The sequence below is a fragment of the Branchiostoma floridae genome, chromosome 11, assembly GCF_000003815.2.
Source record: "Branchiostoma floridae strain S238N-H82 chromosome 11, Bfl_VNyyK, whole genome shotgun sequence".
NCBI lineage: Eukaryota > Metazoa > Chordata > Leptocardii > Amphioxiformes > Branchiostomatidae > Branchiostoma > Branchiostoma floridae.
In genome coordinates this window covers 17,876,025-17,897,557 of record NC_049989.1, presented here as the reverse complement: position 1 = coordinate 17,897,557, position 21,533 = coordinate 17,876,025, and the positions used below count along the sequence as shown (strand labels likewise).

Genomic DNA, 21,533 nt, shown 5'->3' with positions numbered 1-21,533 from the left:
ATAGCAGCCCGCTAAACATCCCCCCGGCCCGGGGAGGGGCCAGTTACAGCCCTGGACAGCGGAGTTTGTGTTACACAGACTAACGGTTGGAGTCCTACCCAAAACTTCTTTCGTAGGATATGAACCAGGCATATTGGAACCAGGCGCTCAACTGTGAGACTGTTACTAGTGGAGCTACAGGGATATCCCTTTGAAGTATAAATAAGAAAAGCCAACAAAATGTATAAACATGAATTTGTATTAATATTTGGTATGTGCTGTGTTTTCCCAGGTTTTCCAGGATGACAGCAGCTCCAGTGATAGTGATGAGGAAGAGAGGATAGTCGTCACCAAGAAGCCCCCTCCTAGGAGAAGGAAGTTCAACATGAACGCCAGCGCAGCCAAGACTGGCAACATTTATATTGGCAAAGTAAAGCAGGACCTGTTCTCTGTGAACATGGCCGCTCTTTCAGACAAACATGATTCTGGTGAGGTGCTAGGCTTGATAATTTTGCTATTGTGTAGATTTACAGGGCCCCAAAATGCTGTGTTCAAATGGACTTTTGTGTGTTTTGATTAGAGTCTTCTGAGTAAAGGACCTGTTCTCTTTGTACATGGTCACCCTTTCGAACAAACACGATTCTGGTGAGATGCTAGGCTAAATTTATTATTTTTGTTATATGTAGATTTGCAGGGCCCCGAAATGCTGTGTTAAAATGGACTTTTGTTTGTTTATGATTAGAAAGTAAAGGATCTGTTCTCTGTGAACATTGCCACTTTCAGACAAACATGATTCTGGTGAGATGCTAGGCTAGATTTATTATTTTGCTATAGATTGGCAGCCAGTGTCTGAAATGCTGGTTTTATGCAGAATTTTCTGCACCCAGAATTAGAGCTATGCACGTAATATGATTTTTGTAAAAGTTATAAAAAAAGTCATATTTGTACACTCAAATTTTTGGAAAATGAATAGGAAGACAGTTTGGCCCAATTTCAAATTTGGTGCTCTAGGCCTGGCCTTAGCCTAAAGTGCTGCAGGAAGGCAGTAAGATGCATAGCCAGAATTAGTGAGAAATTTACAATTTACAACACTATAATGAGGAAAACTTAGAAACTTTAGATAATTCATGGAGATACAAGATGTTCAATTTTTACAGATGAAGAGAACAATGGTGGCAACATAGACAGAATTAGTAAGAAATTTACAATTTACAACACTATAATGAGGAAAACTTAGAAACTCTAGATAATTCATGGAGATACAAGATGTTCAATTTTTACAGATGAAGAGAACAATGGTGGTAACATAGACAGAATTAGTAAGAAATTTACAATTTACAACACTATAATGAGGAAAACTTAGAAACTCTAGATAATTCATGGAGATACAAGATTTTCAATTTTTTGTTCCCTCTGTTTTACAGATGAAGAGAACAATGGTGGTAACGTCGTATTTCTTCCAAGCAAGTCCAAAGTCAGGAAAACCAGTCCAGCCGACCAGGTCAACTCCAGAACCGAAGATCCAAGCACTTTTGTTATCAGCTCTGATGAAGAGGAGCTAAGTACAGACCTGAGGTTGGTTTGGGTTCAAAATAAATGTTCTTAGATTTATTTGTTTTTGCAGGGACATTTCATGGTACAGTGGATTCCAATTATTCGTATTACGCCTTTTTGGATAATTCGGGTTATTGCATAGAATTGCGAAATCCCAAACCATTTGCCATTCATTCTATTGTATAAGGCTTCGCAGAATTGGATAACCCCCGGTTTCAAACTTCGGGTTTTTGGATAGAATTACGTCAAATTATAGCGAATAAAATGGGAAAATAAACGCTAAAACTTACAAAATGAGGCCAAAATCAACCAACAACTGTATGTATGAAGGTATTAAAGCATGAAAAGGACCGTAAGATAGGTAGATTCCACAGAAAATCTTGCCGATACCGCTGTTAGGCGCCATTTTGATAGGTTGCCGCAAGGCATGATGGGCGGACGTCATGGGAACGTCAACGCGCTTTTGAGTTCATATTTCCCCTTCAGACAACGTCTAAACTTGGTTTACCCTACAAAATGTGTTTTTACATATCCACTGTCTCATTATTGAGCTGATTTCGGCTGCACTACGTAGATTTATACAGCGCACGTAACGCAACAGGGTCAATGAACTGTGATGTCGCAATCAGCCGCATTGAATGGCGGGATATCTCAAGCCACGCTGCGACGCCATTTTAATTGTTTTGAAAGTGAAATTTTCCGTCTACCACCGCGAAAGACGGCGTCGAGTTTAAAATTTCAGCGTAATTTGTGGGCACAAGATGTAAATAAGAAGGTGAAGAGTTTATCTCTCCAATACCTCCCGTCATTTTGCTCAAAATTACGATATCAACATATTTTTTTCGGCATACAAGCGGAGTTGTGTTTGTCTTTGTTGTGGTTCAATTAGTTATGCTCTCGGCAGTGCGAGTCAAGCGTATATTTCTACATGTTCATTTAGCCACCGACTTAAAAATCTTTATTAGATTTATCACCGCACGTAAATTTTATAATATCGGGACGTATAATTATGTAAAGCTTGTAACTGGAATCTGTTCGATCTTTTGCTTAGTGATGTTGTAGATTCCAACAGTTGACGTTCCATTCGTTCAAAACAGTACTGTAAGTTATTAATAACTACTGCTTTGACTACTACTGCTCTAGATGAACAAACGTCTGATTCAAAAGTTTTGTAAATGAAGTTCCGTATCGTATGATATGTGTGGTGTTTGTGTCTTGCGTAGTAGTAATCCTATATTCGCCCCCCTCCCGGCTCCCTTCGGGGTGTTAGTGGCCCAACTTCGGACTGTTGGATACTTCGGACTATTGGATAAAATGCGCTGACAAATGAGCTATCCAAATAAGCGAATTCCACTGTAATTTAAATTCTTGGTTGAAGCAGTTCTGTAGTACAGTTGTAATACACTGCTAAAACATTTTTTGGATGCCATGATTACATGGTTGAGAGGTCAACGCAAAATTAAAAAGAACAAGAACATATCAAGAAATTAATACAGTAGTATGTGACTAAATTTATAGGGTGCATGTCTCTTCTACTACTATAGGGTAGCAAACATCTATACAGATGTTAATAGTTTTCTTTGGGAAATAGCTTAACATGCAATTGAGGATTGTAGGCCCCTTTCACACATTTATGTTCTCCACACGACTTTGCTCCCAACCAGTATGGTTGGCTATGACAATGTGTAACAGGCTGAAATGACGATACAATCTTGACATGTCGGTTATGATATTGGTGAAGGTTTTTAATGACATGTGACACTTACAGGTCTCCAGAGGACAGAAGGCATGTCACCAGAGAGCAGTCGCCCTCCCCACCCCCTCCCCCTTCCTTTGACACACTGCTCCATGATGTGGGCAGGCTCAGGGCCACCAAGGCAAGGAAAGGGACCGAGAAGGTTCTCAGGTAAGCAAACAAAAGGAAAGAAAAGAAGAAAGAAAACTTATCGTACAGGGAAGGGATGTCTTTGTAGCTCAACTGGGAGCAGCCTCACGGGGCCACCAAGGCAAGGAAAGGGACCGAGAAGGTTCTCAGGTAGGCAAACAAAAAGAAGTAAAAAAAGAAAACCTACTCAATTATGAAGGGATGTCCCTGTAGCTCAACAAGTAACAGCCTCACAGTTGATAGGGTCGGACACGTTTTCTAAAATGTACTTGTCCTATCAGGCATGTAGAAATTACTTGCCCGAACCAACTTTTCTTGTTCTTCTATGTATTTTTACTTCAAGGAATGGAATTCTTTTATTATTAGCTCTATTGTTCTGAGTTGACAAATGCTTGATGCCATGACTATGAAAAGTGAGGCTTTGGAGATGTATTTGGCAGGGAAACAGTTGTCAGGATATAAAGTTCGAAAATTTTGCAGTCCAAGAAAGTTGTACATGTACATGCACTATGATAAAGTATATCAATGTCAGTAAACATTGTATTGGGGAGAAATCCTTTTTAATGTTTTTTGGACTGTTCCATTTCTCCTCAGGGGTGTGGATGCTGCGCTGCAGACGGTGAGAAGAACGGCAGAGCCAGCAGGGTTGTCCTCCCCATCGAGCTTCAGTTTGGACAGTTCCGGTCTAGCCTCACCTGTCACACCTGTGGACAGGGAGATCACAGTCAAGGTGCGCAGCAGGTCGTCAGGTGCAGGTGTGCACAGGATCAACATGAGGATGGTGAGTAGAGGTCTTCGTGTTCCAGGATGCTTTTTCTCTGTTTGATTGCTTGTCAGTGTTAGGTAGTGTGTGTAGTCCAGTGGTTAGCGGCCCTGCCTCTGGAACTAGAATCCGTGACTTCAACATGAGGATTGTGAGGACAGGTCTTTCATCTTATTCAGACTTCTAGACTTGTAACTCAATCACGTTGTCTCCCCATGACTTGACTTACTTGACTTATGTCGGGTGCTACTTCTCCCCTGCCACCCAAACCACTGTGGTTGCGCAGAAGTCCCTTCTCAGCACATCTATGTAGGTGAGGGGTGGTCTTCACTGCCTCCTATTCCCATGTGTTGGCATCCATAGAACTAGGCTGGACATTTCTACCTTGTTGTGTCCAGCAAACCTCAGCCGTCTTGCCCATACTTTGTCTGACAGTTTGGGAAGTCCATGATGATATTCATGCATGTAACAAAACTCGTCTTTTGTTTTTGTCCCAGAGCGACAGGTTTGAGAAGCTTTTCCGGTGCATGTCGGAGCGAGAAGGCGCGCCCACAGACAGAGTTCTGCTGGTGCTGAGGGACTACACCATACAGCAGACAGACACCCCGCAGAGCATCGGCCTGCACATCGCTGATATCATTGGTAGGTAGCATTGCTTCCTTTATGCTGAGGGACTACACCATACAGCAGACAGACACCCCACAGAGCATCGGCCTGCACATCGCTGATATCATAGGTTGGTAGCATTTATTCCTCAAGTATTATCCACTATTTTATTTTGATACCTCAGGGCCGTGATAGCGTTCGATACAGGTGTTCCAGACCGGATGATGATTTTCCGTATCACAAAGGCTTCTTAGTTGGATCACGCAGGCTTCCATCAATTAAATAGAACACACTCTATGCCCATTGTTGCAATTTGTGAAGTCACATGTGCAAGTGAGAGGAGTTCTTTTGTTTGAATTTTTCTTGAATTGATGTTCTTAAAGAAGAAAGCTCTTGAAACATCACACACTATGCTTTCAAGCATCTTTCCTGTCCAATTTTAGGACACTGAAAAGCATGTGACTCATTGGAATAGACACCACCTAAGTTCAATACCATTTTTCCAGGCTTTACCTGAATGTCTCGAGGATGAAAATGTACACCAATACGAATACTGCAAAAATAATCTTGTTTGAGCAAAGACAATAATTCTGGATCCAGTACTCATCCATCCACGTATCTGATTCCAATGTGGATATGTTATTAACAGACAGGATTGAAAACAAACTTTGTCCTGAAATAGCATCATGCATGTTTGTTGACACAGAGATGACTGATGTAAACAGATCAATGGTAGATTTACCTCATTTGACCAGAGTGTTGCTACTTACAACTACTGTACATTCATTCGTTTTCGCAGGACTTAATTTTGCAAGAAGGGTAAATGAGGTTTTCAAGGTGTTTTAGTAAGTTCACAGTTGAAACAAGTTCTCAAGTACAGTAGTAATATGGTGGAAACACATATTTTTGGCATCATGAAACCATGGTGGAGACATCACTGTATTAACTGCAAAAATAAAGCTACTACAAACATTTAAAGATTTACAGTAGTAGATGTTTTCTGCTAATCCGTAACGGACCATAATTACATGAAAAATGGAAGTATTGTTTTTACTGTGCCTTTGTGTGTGTTTCTTTGATTGTGTTTTGGATATTGATGGCCAGCATAACTTAATAATGGTTGAAATGAATTGTAATGACATAGTTATAAGTAGAAGCTGTTTAATTGCCCACCCCATTTGCCTGTGTATTTTGTGCAATTATCCAGATGGTGCAATAATGCGGTGTTATCCAGCTGCACCGCACCGGTTTGGGATTTCAGAATTCCGTGCAATTAACAGAATTGTGCAGTTATCCATTGTGCAATTAACTGGCTTCTACTGTATTTGGTATTTGTATATAGGTCTTGGGAGGATGAAAGTCAGGATTTAGTCTGGGTGTAGAATTGGAGGGGCATTTTGTTAAGATATCCTAAAAAGGATAATTCAAGAAAGGAATGTTTGATCCTCATGATTTGTAAATGTGTTTCCAGACTGTTCCATCAGCAATGCCAGCATGGTTGTAGAGGAGGAGGAGGAGGAAACTTCAACTGAGGGGAAACTTGAACTGAAGATCCAAGGCAAGGAGAGGAAAACTGAGAAAACCTTCACTGTTGACAAGGTGGGTGTGTTTGCTTGTTTGTTTGTTTGTTTGTTTTACATAAGTGATGAACTTCCTTAAGGTGAAATATATACATCATTTTCATTCAGTAGGTACAAGCTGTGTAAGACAGTACTGAAGGATTTGATCAAATCACATGGGGATGTACAAGTACTCCTGATGTGGATATTTGACATGTTTAGGGTGTGGCTCTCCTCAAACATGGAACTTCTGGTTTAAAACCTTTTTGTCTTATGCAAGGCTAGGCACCCATTGTACCTTGTATGTACAGTAGTAGCACATATACACAATCTATTGCAATATTGTAAATTTATGTAGGTTTGCGGGGAACTCAATTTTATGGTTAGGGGGAAAGGAGGTGTTCATGGTTTGTTAGGATTATGGTGAAGCAAGAAGGAGGGAATTCTTAGCCTGGTATCCAACTGTAGTATAGCACCCGAGTCTCTTCTGTCCTCTTGTCCTCTGTGCATTTGCGGAGAGGACAGAAGAGATTTATGAGCTATAAATCGGCTGGATAACAGGCTAGGGGGATACTAAGACAGAATACATGTTTGTAGTGTGATAGTCCCACTGAGAAAACCACCAACATAAAGCCACCATGAATAATTCACAATTTACAGCATAAAATTTGTCCTTTCCAGTCAGAAAAGCTGCAGAGGATAATGCAGGAGTACGCAGACTTCCGGCAGCTCCCCCTTAGCAGACTCCACTTCAAGTTCGACGGCGAATCCGTCTCCCCTGACGACACGCCTGAAGATCTGGACATGGAGGGCGGAGAGACCATCGATGCTCGAGCCTTACAGTAGTCATAACTTAACAGATTAATCTCCAAGCAGATCCTGGCATAAGATAGTACCAAACTGGCCAAGGAGTGTAGTCAGCCGAAGGGTGTCCATTTGGCCGGTAGCAAAACGCACTCCTAAGCCGGCTTCACTCCTCTGGCAGCTTTTGATACTATCTTATGCTACCGTAGGATCTGCTTCGAGATTATTTACAGATGTTATAAAGTACAGTGCTCGAAATACATGTACTTTTTTCAGCCAGGTTGCCCAGGTGGCAACCTGAGTCATCAAAAGCCAGGTTACACCATGAACATTTCAGGTTGCCCCACTTCCAAGTTATTCTCAAATCAGCTACTTTATGTTTCATCTAATCAAGAAATAGATACAAAAGCTCATGCTCATAGGTATGGGAAAACTGTTCCCACTGCAAAATTTCAGGTTGCACACTGCACTACTTGGGTTTAAAATCAAGTTGCGCCAAGGAAAATGTGGTTGCGTTTGCAAGTGTGTATTTCGAGCACTGTAGTAGTTGTACCTATAACGTTAATGGCATTTCCAGCCAAATAATTATCCATACATACTCTCATACCTGTTTGTATCAAGCAGTGACCCTGGCACACTGGCCTGTGTACAGTCTTTTTAGCTGCTTAAGCATCATCCAGCCAATCAGAGAGTCCCCCTCCTTTTGTTGGAAATTTATCAGCCAATCACATTACTTCTTGACCATAGGCAGCGATGTGATTGGTTGGAGACAACTCAAGAGTTATTATAACAAGAAAGGATCACAGTCCGGTATACCACAGCCATTGCTTGATACATACAGGAGAAGGGGATCGATTACCTACCAACTGTCCACCCATCTTTTCAAAGACTACTTCAGGGTAATGATAATGTACATGTATATTGCTGGTGAAAAGTTACCTTAAAGCTCCAAGAATGGACATTATTGTTACCGATTCACATTTATTCTAGGAACCTTCCACACCATGTGCTTCCCTCACGAATACTTTCATTCCGGGCTAGCCGTGTGTTGACATTGAGCGACGGGCATGTTTTACCACCCTGTATATATCTTGTCCTCTCTGCTGCCTTAGAGCTGGCCAGCCATCACCAGCCAATCAAGTTGCTGCCTTCCATCAAGAAGGAATGTCATTTGCTGGACACCTTCCTTCCAACAGCAGAAGTATTTGATTGGTCAGTGGTAATGCGGTAAGGACAAATCACAGGCCAGCATTTCAGGGTTGTTTCTTGATAATTATACACCAAGCGGTGAGTTTGGCGTAAGCGGATGTAGTCCACTACTCGTTTCAATGTAACAGATAAGATCCACATATATTTTTCCTTGTACAATATGGAGACTGCTGTTGGAGCTATTTACACTTTATGAAAATGTGCACATGCACTCAAACTAGTCACAGCTTTTGAAGAGTAGAAGAAACTATTATAATAGGAAAATGTACCAAGATTCTATTAATCTAGAAAATGAAACTTAAGTTACATACAAGTTGTTGTAAATGAAGTAGGGGTAAGAATATTGTCGTATAATCTTCATTTTATTGATTTTAATGTTTTTGTATAATAAAATGTATTGAAGATCATTAGTTTTGAGAGTGAGGCATAATATGTTCATAATTCGTATGTTACTAAAGATGTAATACACACCATCTTTTTGTTTGAAATTAAAATAAAAACACTTCCCTTTAAGTTGTTAAGCCTCAGACACACATAAACTGGTCAATTCATTATTGAAAGTTAACTCAAGCGTCTACATGTAATTCCAGTTATCTAGTAAATTCATGTAATACTGTCACTAATGGTTACATGTATAGTATGGTGTAAAGAACACGAACACTAATGTGTTGTGCAAATGTATGTATTGTCATCGTAGTTTAAGGTAGTTGAAATCTAAGATAAATCTATTAATGTGCAGAAACATTTTGTTTTCATTGTTCAATCCCATTAAAAGTTGAGAAGAAATGCTGAGTGCATTACCTTCATTTGAATGCATGTACTTGTATTAAGCCAAATACTATTAGTAGTATGCATGTTGTGTTACTAGGGCACTACAGTTAACAAAAAGTGTGCACTGGAACTTTCAATGTCAAACTCTGCTAACATTTACATTCGAGCAATAAGCAAGCAGACATGAATGTTTGCATCTGTTTTTATTTGCATGAAATGCAAAGTAATACAGCAGAAATGAGGGGTAGGCGACTCTGAGAGGCAAGAACTTGGTACAGGAGGTACATTTGTACTCTAGTCAATTATGAAAGATGTGCAACGGCAGCTCCAAAGCTTTCCAGTACTTGCATTTGATGTTGCTACATTTTACTGCTTGTACAGGTGGTTTAATCTCCAAGCAGATCCTACAATGGTATAAGATAGTACCAAACTGGCTAAGGAGTTGCAGTAGCCAAACACACTCCTAAGCCGGCTTCACTCCTCTGCCAGCTTTTTGATACTCTGTTATGCTACCGTATGCTATCTGCTTGAATATTACATGTGGTTAACACATTCACATACATTCCATCTTTTGTATTTCACTGTAGAGAAAGCTGCTTTGTATTTAAAGACATAGATTTTGGAAACACAAGCCTTCCATATTACACTTAAGGATTCCAAAATGAGAGTGAGTGAAGCTGTTGTCCTTAAATACTTGTACATACTGAAAGGCTATTTTAATGTGGATAACACAATGCATTTGTCTTGTGCATGTACCAGTAACTTGTACATAAACCCCTCATTCTGCGAAAATTTGAAGGCCGTACTGGCCCCATTACAGTAATACATATTATCAGTAACACATTCTCGGCTCTCCGTCTGCACCACACTCAAACATTGCAAAAGCAAGACACAACAAAGTTGATAGAAACAAAAACTGCACACCCCGCCATTTTCCAATCTCATGTGGCTTATGTTTTATCAATCAACTCTGAGAGATATTGGTTTGCACTCTCAAGATGAACATCATCGTGGCCCTTTCTGGTTCCACTGTCACATAGGATAACTGTTATCTTCTTCCCTTATAGTTATAGAGTAACAAACGGTAAAGGTAGTCCCATAGCCTTTTTGAGGCTGTAGGGGTAGTGGGCTGTTATCCACGGTGTCTGCGACATTCTATTGGAAGGCAGAGCCCATCCCATACCCCCTAACGAAAGTCATACTCATATAACCATTCTTACACATGGGTGGAGTGAGGAAAGTCAGGGGAAGTGCCTTTCCTAAGGGGACAAGATAGGTGGCATCTCAGGGGATCCAAAGGACCTCTTACAACCAAGGACCTCTAGGTTCTGGGCAAAACACCCTAACACAGCGTACAAAATACTTTTATGAGTCAGGTTGCACAGTGCGCAACCTGGGGCAAAAACTAGGTTGCACAACTGAATTTTAAGTTGCACCACCTACAATTCACTAATTTCTGAAACCTTTTTACTATCATATTTGGCAATTACTGACAAGTTTGGCTGATATGAAACGGAGCTGTCTCGGTCCATTAATTTCTTCCAAGTAAATTGACAACAAAATCGAGTTCTGAGGCTCAAAATCTAAGTTGCACCCTGTGCAACCTGAGTTTAGAAGTAAGTTGCACCAAGCAAAAAGTGGTTGCAATGTGCAAGTGTGCAAGTGGGTATTTTGCACGCTGCTAACAGCATGCCAACAGAGTACACTCCAAATATCCAATAATGTAAATAATATACCAGGATACATGTCATAACTGAATGAATCATATGACTTACATTGTAAATTCACATCCTTTTCTGCAGGTAGACTGTTTAAGTCCTTGATAATCAAAACATTTTACTCCTTAGCAACAAATAAATGGTACAATGGCACGGTGTGCAGTATTTGCTTCCAGATTCCAATTGAGAATATGATATATAAAAGGCTATCTAGGTGCACACAATGATTTAATGACACTACTGGAGCCTGCCCTCGAGGTTAGGACCCCTTCTTGAGTGAGGACATGCCAGCTCTCATGATCTCATCCACCAGGAGCAGGTTTGATGCTATCACCGTGCTGGAGACAAAAACAAAGTAGATGTTAGCTAGGATCTGTACCTTTGACGAACATAAGCTATTTCAATTGAAGAAAAGCCAATAGTCTACAGTGATATCCTCATGCTAAAGCGTTGTTGTTTCCACTTCGTTGTTGCTCCTCAGAAGGTACTCTGGTAAAAGCATTGAAAGATTTCCGCTAAAACCATCTGACAATCACATCAAAGTGACTTGAGTAATGAAGGAAAACTTTACAAAGGTCAAATTGTATCATCCTCATTTCCAAGAAAATGGCTGTTGGCAGAGGCTAAATCATTATCATTTTCGTAGCTGCCTTTTTCTCATAAAACAGTTTTGGTGTAAAGTAAGTGTATAGGTGTCAAACCAAATATGATTTTGCATCCCTCAACATTTGCAATGTGGAGATTATGTTTGACTAAGACTCACCAAGAGTTGATAATCTGCTTCTTGACACAGTGGTTGTCCCAGATCCCGGCATCACCAGCATTTATTGCCTCACCTGATCAACAAGGGAAAGACCAGAAGGTTCATACTAAATTTTGCAGTGCTAATGGCAAAGGTAGGATCTCACTCGATGTAAGATTTAAGATAAGGACTGTCATATAACACCATTAAAACATACAAACTGGAGCACAGTACTTTTTTTTACCTCTTTCTGTTTTCATTACAATAGACCAATCCAGATTGTCTATCACGATTAGCAGGTCAACTAATAGTAGCATAGCAATTAGCATCATGGCCACGGAGAGAGAGAGAGCCGTACATGTCAGTCAAATGTTGGCATTTTCTTTGTACATTTCTACACTTTGACCGAGATGGGCAGGCTAAGTGCTCAATCTAGTTCCATCTTGTAATGTATGCAATATCAGACGAACAATAGAGCAATGGTATGAGCCTGAACGTTATAGACTAAAAAGAGAGGTCTACTAAAAAGTTGCCCATACATCTGTACAGATACTTAGGGGTGGCCACCATCTCCATTTAGAGTAGCCCTTGGGCCATACATTTGTGCAAGTCACTACAGCAGGGGGCTGGTCCGCTGGTAGTGATGTGTGTTTAACTTCCATACTCTTCCTCATTAGTGCTGAGTGCTGAGCAGAGAAAGCAGCATGTGCCTTTTTTAAAGTCTTTGGTATGACTCGGCGGGGATCAAAGTCACGACCCACAGAATGCAAGGCCAACACCTACCCACAAGGCCATTGCGCCGGTCTTAAACTGATCTACTAACCTGTTGAGATATCAAAGCCCACAGGTATGCCTGCCTCTGCGTACTCCTGCTGTAGCTTCACCATGGTGTCCTGGGGGTCCTGTCCAGAGTTCTGTGCAAGGACCTGCACAACAAAGAGTGATCAAAACACATAAAACATGACCTAATGGTAAACATCTGTGCACACATTTATTTTGTTAAATTGAACAATGAGAAATTGAACTGAGCCACCTAGAAGTGTGTTGTATGAAAGGGTATTCACCCTAACACAGTATGTACTTGTGGAGATTCATAGATTAAAATGGGGCATTCTAAGGTGAGGTGCAAGATTACTGTCCGACTGGTCACAGTTAAAGACTGTGCCACTGTGATCACACATGGCGTCGAAGAGCATCCCTGGATTATTTGAACTTGATGCAATGGTAAGAGGTAGGTGGGTAAAGTATTAGGGGGACACGCCCCTTTTCACTTTTTGAGAAAAACCCATGATGTAGGATTATCTTTACTTAGAATAAAAGAAAGAACCAAACAGCATTTTGATAGATAAGAAGAGTGACCCACCTTTGGAATCACAAGCATAGCATCAGCGAACGCCTGGACCCCAAGCCTGGCACGACCCTTCACGGTCTTGGCGTACTCTGACAGCGCGGAATGGCACGCAACTTCAAAAGCTCCAGCTCCTGGTACCACACAACCTGCCATAGGAAAACAACATCCCTCTTATCTTTTTGAAGGTTAGCCATCAAGGTAAACAATATACAAATACATTTCAATCCCTGCAACTCCTAGTTAGCTGTACTTGCATCAAATAATTCTTACAGTGACTGAAGAAAAGTGATGGATGTCACTCGAAACGTCCAGAAGTAAGAAACACCAAAAAAGAGGTCACATCATTTATGTGTCTTTTCTACACAGGTGGCCACTTGCACTGGAACACACTTTTAACACAATAACTTGCGTACCATCCTCAATGGCGTTCTTGAGCCCATCACGGATAGTGATGCAGTCAAACTTGACAAAGAAGACCACTCAAGACATCTTAATACTTGTGTCAATGGGAAAAATAACCTAAAGGACACAACAATAACTTGCGTACCATCCTCGATGGCGTTCTTGACTGCCCTGAGCCCGTCGTGGATGGCGTCCTTGATCTGGTTCAGGGTGTGCTTGTTGGGCCCCTTCACCAGCAGGGTCACTGACCTCGGGTTCTTGCACTCCTCCACAAATGTGTACTTAGCCTCGCCCTGCAAAACAAATACAGATGTAAACAAACAAACAACAAATCAAAGCAACTAGCGCACCAAGTCCGTGTGTGTAACTGCTTTTAGGCGTATCTTATTACCTGGATGTCTAACCTTCATCGATGTGAATCTGAATTTGTTCATTTTCTTATTAACTTAAGTGTGAAATAGGAGAAAAATCATGATTGAAACAATCCCAGGGTTCAGAATACAACCAGCACATGCAGGTTAATGCAGGTAAAATTAAAACTGTGCAGGTGTTCCAGATATCTACCTGCACTTGTTCATGTACTGAGTGTATTTAGACATGTTTCATGATGTGGACTTATACATCACAACCTTTCAACTTTGACCCCTTACCAGCACATGTTCGTAGACGAGCCCTGCCTCCCCGAGACAGTCCGGCGTGAGGTCGTTGACATCGTTCATGGCCATCCCTCCGCAGGCGAGCAACAGGCGCTCCATGTTCCTTCGCTTGGCCCTCCTGAGCGCCATGATGCCTTCCTTAGCCAGCATGTCCAGGGAGAACGGGTCGATACCCTGCAAGTACAAAAGTCAGTTTCATTTACAGGGCTCAAAATACCACCTGCATATGTAGGCTAGTGCAGGTAAAATTGGAGCTGTGCAGGTATTTCTGGTGTCTACCTGCACCTTACCTGCACTGGTCCATGTACTGGGTTTTATACATAAATTCCATACAATGTAGGTGTATGTGGACTGTTCTTAGCTGCATTGGCTGTTACCACCTATAAAATATAAAAGAAAAAAATAGCAATGGTTCCTCAACAATTTTAGTATGATCCATACTTCCTAAATTCAGAGTGGTGCAGGTAACATTTGTCCGGTGCATGTAATGAGCTGCACCTGAGCAGGTATGCAGAAAAAAGTATTTTCAGCCCTGATTTAGAAAGGGCTGTATCCAGGACCCACCCCTCCATACCAGGATGGAAATTTGCTTGCTGGAAAGGACCAAAATTTCACAAAATCTTAACTATAAGGCATGTGAACAGAAATACAAGCCTTCCTACCTTCTGGTTGACGACCACGAAGCCTTTCTTGTTTCCCTCGCAGACCTTCTTCTTCAGGTCGATGACCTTCTGCACTCTCTCCAGGACGTACTTCCGCTCGGCCAGCACCAGCTTCTCGCGCTCCGCTGCGCTCTTGTAGAAGAACCCGGAATTCACTTCGCTAAAGGAAAAAAACATTTACATCCATTGATTTATTTGTAATATATTATGGGTGAATTGGCAAGTTTCAGAACCAGAAAATGTAGCAGAAAAAGCTATTCTTACTGACTGGTAATCATAATGCCTAAAGCAACATCTGACATGTTTAAACTGAAGTTGCCCATAAATCAGAACGAGAGGGTTTACCTCCCTGATCAGAAGATGCATCGGGTCCGGTGACCATCTCAACTTCTAAGCCTTGGGCCACACATAGGTGCATGCACTACAGCAGCGGGCTAGTCCACTGTGTTTTTGGTTCCATACTCTCCCTCTTAGCAGAGAGAGAAGTACATGTATGTTCCATTTTTAAGAGTCTTTGGTATGACCAAGCTACAGCATCCAGTCTTCCTTTGTGGTCTCTTATCCCATCCAAGAACTGACCCGACTGCACTTTGCTTAATTCCAAGATGAAGGGATCAGGTGTATCAACACACCTTGGCCGTAGCCTACCTGATAGGTTGGACTTACGTTTTCTCATACTCCATGGAAACGTTGCATGTGAAGATGTAGGCATCCTCCACCCTCTTGGGCATGTCTGGATGGCGGCCACCGTGGTCCATCACAAGGCCTCGCACCAACCTAACAGCATGGGCAAATGTTTTAGCTCTCCATAACAAAAACACCAATTCTGACTGTCCATCACATTTATCAGTTCAACCAATGATAACACAGAAATCTGCAGTTTGACCAATGAGAGACTGGGTGCTTGTCTGCCCCAAACTTGCATTTTTATGTTCTTACTTTGCAATCAGCAAGGCTATGAGATTGGTCTATTGTGCGCTGTTTATATTACATAGCCTGATCAAATCTCACTTATAGCAGCCTGGCTCTGTAGGGCCAGTTTACAGCTCTAGACAGCAGAGTTTGTGTTACATGGACTAGTATACTTCTATATCTTAAGAAATCAGAAACTGAAGGACCAATTTATGAATGCCCAAGGACTTTCAGACTCTTACAAGGCAAGTTTGCAAAGTCCTTCTAGGAAATTTAAACATGTTGAAAACACATTTTGTTTTTCGGGAAGGAACAAAAATGGGGTTTTCATCGTGATTTAAATTTGCAGGTGAAACAATTCAGTAGTAATACATTGGACATCGTGAGAACTCACTGTGTGTCAGAGTCAGTCTTGTGCTGCATCTCCATAATCTCCACCATGTGCAGGTCCAGGGGCTCACCCTCCTTTCTGATGGCAAGGACAGCATCTACTATGCACTATATTTCAAAATGGAATAAAAGATAATAAATATGACTGCAAGAAGGGCTCGACATACTTTATTTGTATAACAAAATTCACCACTCAAGTGGAAGGAGCAAGGGAACAGGTGGTGTCACCTTTACTAGTCCTCGCTGCGAAAATTGTGCAACCATAATTGGAGCTGTGTACCTAATTTTTGACTGTGAATGCACTGGTGCACCTAGATTTTTGTGTACTTTAGCCACATAGGGTTATATGTCTAAAGGTACTAATATACACACTAGTATACAGCATATTCTTGACATTTCAGTGCCAGAAAATAAGATAACACCTTTGTGGCACTGCATAACTTAAAATTCAGTATAGAATTTAAAATCCAAGCTTTAAAGAGAGCTAGGTTTTTATTTATATTTTGCAAAAATTTAACTTTATTTTATGATTATGTGCAGCCAACTTTTTGTGTGCAACCCACAACTTTTTTTAATAAGTTGTTGTCAAAAATCAATTTCTGGCTGTCACAGTGCACAATATTATATTATAGTACTATTGGTAGAGAATAATTACAGACATAAAATCATAAAAACAATTTTCCATTGTGAACATAGCATATGCAAAATTTGTATTCAATACATAAATTATTCAACACATGCATTGGAATAGGCTTGTGAAAAATACGACCTTGTTCATGTATAAAACCCAAATGCAAGATAAAGACACTCTTTTTACACAACAATAACATTGCATAATGTTTTTGTTGCACTTGGGGTACGGGTGCGGCACTGCAGCATTCATTCACTGCGGCACTGAGATGTTACTTTTGGTGCCCGAAATGCAGTGAGATACCACCTTTATACATGCTGTTCTCCAATATTCAAATCATGTTCTTTTTGGTCCAGAAAACAGACTGTTGTCATACCTCGGTCAGGTGATCGGCCAGGTCCTCGTGTACCTTGGTCCTGAGGGAAGTTCTGGCCACATTAATGAGAATCTCCCTGTTCATCTCCTGCTGTACCTTCACCTGCTCCAACACCTACAACAACACACATTAATGAGAATCTCCCTGTTCATCTCCTGCTGTACCTTCACCTGCTCCAATACCTACAACAACACACATTAATGAGAATCTCCCTGTTCATCTCCTGCTGTACCTTCACCTGCTCCAATACCTACAACAACACACATTAATGAGAATCTCCCTGTTCATCTCCTGCTGTACCTTCACCTGCTCCAATACCTACAACGACACACATTAATGAGAATCTCCCTGTTCATCTCCTGCTGTACCTTCACCTGCTCCAATACCTACAACAACACACATTAATGAGAATCTCCCTGTTCATCTCCTGCTGTACCTTCACCTGCTCCAACACCTACAACAATACAAGGTTTGCTTTATTCTGGTGATGCTGAAGAAAGTGATGGGTGTCATTCAAAACCTACGGAAGTGATATATGAATCTTAACCTGCTCCAACACCTACAACAACACAGGGTTTGCTTTATTCTAGTGATGCTGAAGAAGTGAGGTGGGATTCTTTTAAAACATTCAGAAGTTATAGAAAAATGCTAACACTTTATATCCAACACTGGCAATGAAAACTATAGGGCCTTATCCCTCTAAATTTCCGGATGAACTCCTGAAACTATTTCTGAATCATTTCCAGTGGTAGAGATTGAACTGTCTTTAGATATTGTTTACCAGGATATGTAACCTTCAGAAACTTAAGAGTTCGCTTCATTCTAGTGACGCTGAAGAAGAGTGATGGATATCACCCAAAATATCCCTTTATCTCTATATACTATCCAGTTGTAGAGATTGAATTGTCTTTAGATATTGACCTGGTTTACCTGAACCTTCATCAATGAAACAGAAGGTCGCATTTTATGTTTTAGAATTTTACTTTTTAGGATCTTTAATTTGGCAAGATGTTCGGCCAAGGGAACCAACACCAAATTTAAGTCAGTTTCAATGGATTACAATGTTTCTGATATAAATATCCCAAACTTTAAAATTCTATACCATATGCATTCTACTTTGTTGACAAGGTGGGAAAGGCATGTATGTGAGGATAGCAACCTCTGATTTTCTTCTTAACATTGGTGGCACTAGTGTCAGGATAATTTCTGAAAATGAAACTATCAGACATAAAATTCAGTCTAGCAAAATTGGTACAGGACCAGTGTTTCCGCCAGACCTCAGCTGGGAGGCCGTCCACCTTGGGGCGCGAAAACCGCGAAAATTAAATTTAATCGCAAAACCGCGAACATTAAATTTAATTGTAAAACCGCGAAATTGAATTTAATTGTAAAATCGCGAAAATTAAAGTTAATTGTTAACTGTCGCAAGAAAAAACAAAACAACTAACTTCCGATTAAGTTAGTGCCGAAGTGTTATGATCTGTGCCGCGTACCGGTATGCCGCACCGAACGGGTACTACGACTTTTAAAAAGTTCTAGAAACGGTTCTTGGACTTTCAAAAAAGAAATAGCATTTGTATATATTCTCTTTTATGTTGTAGTATACTTATAAATCATCTAAAACCTTCCATAGATCGAGAAATTTGCGTTCAGAAATGACGAAAAACATCCTATCGGCGACAGTGAGCGTAATGGCGGCCGAAATCCCGCAATCTCACGTGGTGACTTCTCGCGAGATCTGGGAAAGCTAGCGACGTCACGGGAAAGTAGCGCTGTGATTGGCTAGGGTACACAACAGCTACTGACCGCCATTTTTGATGCGTATTTATCCCGAAAATTTCTGCCGTTTTCGGAGATTTTGCGGGCTCAAAACTCATATAAAAAGGAACCAAAGTTATACTTGATATTTTTTACGTCCATCACCTCTTATGTGAACACTTTATTTTTCCGCTGTGTTGCCGATAACGAACTTGAAAGAGGTCGGGGATTTCCTGTGCCAAGTCCCGGTGGGCACATGTTTCTGATCATCGTGTTTTGTTTTGTTTTATTTATACGATGACTGATGATGAAAACAGAGACTAAAGTTGTTAATATCTAGACAAAGTTAGTGTGTTTTCTTATTAGTTATTTCTCCCAATAACAACTATTAGTTTGTAGTGTAATAGCGAGATCGACCTACCGCCAAGTTTTCGAATATGTGGCAGGGAAAATTCGCATAACTGAGACCTTGAAAAACGGGTTTTAATGAGATAATCGTATGTGAAAGGGCGCCGACACACATTGTCAACAATCATAACAATAGCAAAATAAACAGTAAGCGGCTTTCTGACTGTGGACGGCGTCCCCTAAGCCTCTAGCTTCAATACAAAACACAAAACTGCGGTTTACATTTATCGACTTTGTACAGATTTCTCGGCAAAATGTGGGTCGCATTTTTTTCATGAGGACGGCCTCTGTTTGCGTTCAAGCCGTCAAAAACGAAATGAGACCGTCAATGGACGGGTGGACGCCCCTCTGGCGGAAACACTGTACAGGACTATATAAACACTACTCACCTCCAAGGCCTTTGTCTTTGACAACTCAAACCCTTCCACCACGAGTCTAGGATGTAGACCCTGTAAAAGAACACAAATATTAGATCAGATCTGAAAACTACACATATGACATTTAAGCCGACAGTACATCAAGGCAAGAATAGTACATTGGGATACACATGCACTTGTGGAATTATGAAAACCTGAAATGAAAACCTCTACAGCAAACATAAAACAACTGTGGAAATGCTAATTCTGTTTTCTGCCCACCCACCCCTTTGCTCCATTTTCTCCCTGCCATGAAATTAAATCCCAATGAAGTTTAATGCATTTACAGTACCTCAGAGATGTAGAGGTCGGCCTGCTTGAGCAGCTCCCCTATGATCAGGACTGTGGAGGTGGTCCCGTCACCCGTGATGTCATCCTGAGCCGTCGCAACTCTCGCGATCAGGGATGCCGTCGGGTGCTGGATTTGCTATTATATAAGAAAAAGAAGGGACATAGGTAAAGGAGCTGCAATAGCCTTTTCTTCTTGTTTTTAGGCCAAGGGCCAGTGGGTTGTTATCTACTGTGTCTAGCACATGTCAGTGACAGTATTTGAAGGCAGAGCCCATCTGCCTCCTACTTCCTTCTACCGCCTTTTACCTCTGCAATCAAAGTCTGGTACCCATTTTTACACCTGGATGCAGGGAGGAAAGTCGTGTAAAGTCCCATTAGGCTTTACCAAGGACAGAACGTCTAGCCAGGAATGCCAATCTCATGTTTGCTACAACTTACAAGTAACATGGCCACTCGATCATTCAACACCACACAAGTAGAAATGAAAACAGGACAATTCTCACAATGCAGAAAAACGAACAAGTGAATGAAGATGGATTTTGTACTAAAGGAAAGAACTTGAGTTTGTTCTTACCATTTCATGCAGCAGTACATTGCCATCTTTGGTAAGCTTGATATCACCCGCTCCTGACACCAACCTGGACAGGCACAGAAAAGATGGAACATTACTATAAATCCTGAAATATATGTGGTGATGACTTAATTAGTTAATATCCTCTGTGCTAAGTCCACTGCAAAGAAGTGCTATCTTCCACTGCATTACTGTAATTCTTCAAATTTTTGCAGCGGTTCGTTGTATGTTTGCAGTTTTCGCAGTGACGGCTTCGCTTCGTTTCCATTGTAATACATTTTGTGACTATTGCGCTACTGCAAACATTCTACTTTCTCCATTTACAGTACAATGATTTTAAAACGCACTTTCTTGGTTTTCAAAATTGGGACACTAATGAATTTACAGTATCAAATATCATGGAAGGATTGAATTTCCATTGTTTCTGTTCTGGGTTTCTGCATCTGATACCACACAACTAACACATCTCCCTGGAGATTTGTATCTTATTTGTACCCTCATCTATCTTATCTACTTTCAAAGGTATGATTACAGATATTGAGAGATAAGAGGATACAAATTTTCAACAATATAAAATTTTGAGAATCTCTCATAGAAAAATGCCTCTCATATAATTATTCGAGATATCTTTTGCTGTAGCCTTCTCTCTTAATTGCATTAACTGTAACAACTACAGAATCGTCACAGGAAAAAGTAGAGGACTAATTTTACCGTAAAAGAGCTTAAGAAATGTTAAGGTTACGTTTGTATCGCAAAGTAAGTCTACAAAATAGCCTATGCGGAGTGCAAATACATTTTGCCGGCTGCAGAATGTTCTAGATCTTTGCACGTGCTTCCCTTGCCCACCCTCCTGTCACCCCACAAAACGGTAAAAATCGTCCCCGTGGAAGCCACAACTCACATCTTCATGGTGCCCTTCGGCCCAAGGTTGGACTTGAGAACGTCTTGGAGTCCTCTAGCTGCGGAGATATTGACGGCCAAGGCCTGTGAGGCCCTGGCAACTTCAGCCTTCGGGTTCAGAGCCTTGATCGCAGCCATCTTTGTCACTCCCGGTCTCTCGTCGTTGGGCAGGAATCTCGCGATTTCTCGTCAGTTTGAAATCTCGCGTGGTAAGAGATT

General features: G+C 41.1%; 2 protein-coding genes across 2 annotated transcripts in view; one reads left to right on the top strand and one right to left on the bottom strand.

Annotated features, from left to right (window-relative positions):
- The window catches only part of LOC118426315, a 12,784-nt gene extending 3,638 nt beyond the window's left edge, over nt 1–9,146 (top strand). The window contains exons 2-8 of the mRNA XM_035835622.1: nt 272–467; nt 1,404–1,554; nt 3,302–3,439; nt 4,013–4,199; nt 4,679–4,823; nt 6,259–6,386; nt 7,028–9,146. Coding sequence (XP_035691515.1) covers nt 272–467; nt 1,404–1,554; nt 3,302–3,439; nt 4,013–4,199; nt 4,679–4,823; nt 6,259–6,386; nt 7,028–7,192 — 1,110 coding nt within the window. The 3' untranslated portion in view covers nt 7,193–9,146. The remainder of the gene's footprint in view (nt 1–271; nt 468–1,403; nt 1,555–3,301; nt 3,440–4,012; nt 4,200–4,678; nt 4,824–6,258; nt 6,387–7,027) is intronic.
- Nucleotides 9,147–10,927: 1,781 nt separating this feature from the next.
- Nucleotides 10,928–21,513, bottom strand: LOC118426314 (T-complex protein 1 subunit zeta-like). The gene is made up of 14 exons (XM_035835621.1): nt 21,316–21,513; nt 20,418–20,481; nt 19,845–19,979; nt 19,526–19,585; nt 16,971–17,084; nt 15,968–16,071; nt 15,328–15,438; nt 14,662–14,821; nt 13,994–14,173; nt 13,489–13,636; nt 12,954–13,087; nt 12,414–12,516; nt 11,612–11,684; nt 10,928–11,186 (listed from the first exon to the last, which is right to left on the bottom strand). Exons 1-14 carry the CDS (start codon nt 21,450–21,452, stop codon nt 11,108–11,110), a joined length of 1,602 nt encoding a protein of 533 aa, XP_035691514.1. The 5' UTR covers nt 21,453–21,513; the 3' UTR covers nt 10,928–11,107.
- Nucleotides 21,514–21,533: the final 20 nt, after the last annotated feature.